Source organism: Macrosteles quadrilineatus, unplaced genomic scaffold (genome assembly GCF_028750875.1).
Source record: "Macrosteles quadrilineatus isolate MER2022 unplaced genomic scaffold, UCM_ALF_1.0 Scaffold_9__3_contigs__length_116548681, whole genome shotgun sequence".
Taxonomy (NCBI): Eukaryota; Metazoa; Arthropoda; class Insecta; order Hemiptera; family Cicadellidae; genus Macrosteles; species Macrosteles quadrilineatus.
Genome location: NW_026542602.1, coordinates 43,968,275 through 43,970,782, shown reverse-complemented (window position 1 = coordinate 43,970,782; position 2,508 = coordinate 43,968,275). Strand labels below are relative to the sequence as shown.

At 39.0% G+C, this 2,508-nt stretch overlaps 1 protein-coding gene across 1 annotated transcript; it reads left to right on the top strand.

Annotated features, from left to right (window-relative positions):
• Positions 1-931: 931 nt before the first annotated feature.
• LOC129003365 (uncharacterized) lies at positions 932-2,278 on the top strand. The gene has a single exon (XM_054431657.1). It carries the CDS (start codon positions 932-934, stop codon positions 2,276-2,278), a length of 1,347 nt encoding a protein of 448 aa, XP_054287632.1.
• The last annotated feature ends 230 nt before the right edge of the window (positions 2,279-2,508 follow it).

Genomic DNA, 2,508 nt, shown 5'->3' with positions numbered 1-2,508 from the left:
TATCCTTCCTTAACACACATAGAGGCAAGAAAACCTGATGTTTCCTTAAAGTGCAAAATGGCATGAAAACCAATTGTACTTAGATCTCCATACCCTATTCAAATCTTGTATATATGTTTAATCATTTTCAGGTTAAACTCTATCCTTCCTTAACACACATAGAGGCAAGAAAACCTTATGTGTTTCCTTAAAGTGCAAAATGGCATGAAAACCAATTGTACTTAGATCTCCATACCCTATTCAAATCTTGTCTATATGTCTAATCATTTTCAGGTTAAACTCTATCCTTCCTTAACACACATAGAGGCAAGAAAACCTGATGTTTCCTTAAAGTGCAAAATGGCATGAAAACCAATTGTACTTAGATCTCCATACCCTATTCAAATCTTGTCTATATGTCTAATCATTTTCAGGTTAAACTCTATCCTTCCTTAACACACATAGAGGCAAGAAAACCTTATGTGTTTCCTTAAAGTGCAAAATGGCATGAAAACCAATTGTACTTAGATCTCCATACCCTATTCAAATCTTGTCTATATGTCTAATCATTTTCAGGTTCTTCATGCATGTACTGTTGTAGTCTTACTTGTAGATAGTCTTGTAGATACTATGCACCAGTAGTTGTGTTTTGGTGTTGGTAGTTTGAATCTTTGCACTACTATTTTTCTTGCATGGCTTTCGGTTTTTTTTTAATAGAGGATGACCTTGACCTACTTTTATGATTGGTTAGTTGAAACTTTATCTTTGAAAATAGTTTATCATTCCATAGCCAAACTCTTCCTATTAGATATAATTATTTCCCACCCTTTTACAACACTCCTAACTTCCCCCACTCTGTCCTATACCTATATCCCCCACCACTTGGAGTGGGTATATATGTGAGAGCATTTTGGTTAATAACATCATTCTGTTGCCTGCCTGCAGAAGAGCCATGGACCCCTGCTTTAGAAAGACCACTAAGCCGATGAAGCCGGTGGCTGGAGTGAAAAGGTCCAAACTTCTCCAGGCATTGAATGGGGAAATAAGGAAAGAATGTACTGTCTCCAAGACGATTCAGGAGCCTGGACCTTCTTCTGCTGCTGCCAACACTTCTTCTGGACCTTCTGCTGCTGCCAACACTTCAAAGCCTCTGCCTGTCTCCAAGATTTCTCCAGAGCCTGGATCGTCAACTTCTATCGTCAAGAATATTCAAGAGCCTGGACCTTCTTCTTCTGCTGCCAACACTTTGAAACCTAGGCCTCCATCATCGCCATCGTCTTCTTCTTCTTCATCCTCGTCTTTTGACTCCTTGTCTTCATCATCCTCGTCCTCGTCTTCTACGTCATCCCCCCGAAAACAAAGAAATATGTCCCCCCTATCAATGCTACTTTCTCCCTTGATTGTCTCCTTACTATCCCCTATCAAATCTCCTGAAAAGCCATCTCCTCCCAAAGATAAGCCGTCTCCTCTCAAAAACAAGTCATCTCCTAACAAAGATAAGTCATCTCCAAAACCTCAAACACCTAACCTAACTCTTCCTAATTTAAATCCATCCTCAAACCAGATTACCAACATAGATTCTCCTGAAATAACCATTCCATTACCTCCACCCAAATCCCTCCCTGCTGCACCTGCTGTTGTAAGAAAACTATTTGCAAAACCCGAGTCCTCAAAAGAATCCCTTCCCTCACAAAAAACCCCTTCTGAAAAAATGCAAAAACTTATGGCAAAAAGACGAGCAGCATTTAAGATCAAGTCTCAATGTACTTATGTTTTCCAAAAAGGGGTGAAAAAAGGTGAGCGCTGTGAAAAATCCTGCTTTTCCGATACCAATGTGTGTAGCCTCCACACTAAGGGGAAAAGCAGGATGGTACCCGCCCAACCTAAAATTGTTAATAATAATCCTGTCACAGAAAATCCTCCATCATTTGAAAGATCAAGACCATCAATTATTGTACAAAATCAGGCTCAGGAAAAATCTTGCTTATCTGATCCGGCACCGAGCACCTCCCGTGTTGTTGTGATAAACAAGATCTTACCCAGCCAACCACGGACGTCAGGCTTTGCTCGACCCTGTCGTCCACCACAAATTATTGCCAAAAAAACCAGAATTAATAGGTTGCCCAAAAACAAAAAGTTAGAAATTCTAATGATGACACCTAGTGGTGAAGTCATTTTAAAAGAAGGAAATGACAGGTTCCGCCTTAAATTACCAAGAGGCATGACCATCCCGAATACACCACACCGATACTACTTAATTCGTGATCGGTCTTCGGGATTGGTTACAGTAACATTGTAAATTGGTTTTTAGTTTTAACGTGTTGTTATTATTTTCTTTATTTTTCTTTAGTATGCAAAAATTGGGAACGCATTTGTTGTATCATAACAAATGCGTTCCCAATTTTTGCATTCAAAGAGTGACCTTGAGCTTTTCAACCTATTTTATCGTAAAGGTTTAGGAACACATTTGTCATAACCTTATAATGTGTTCCTAAAGTTTTGTGTATAATATATTTAGACCAAGTTATA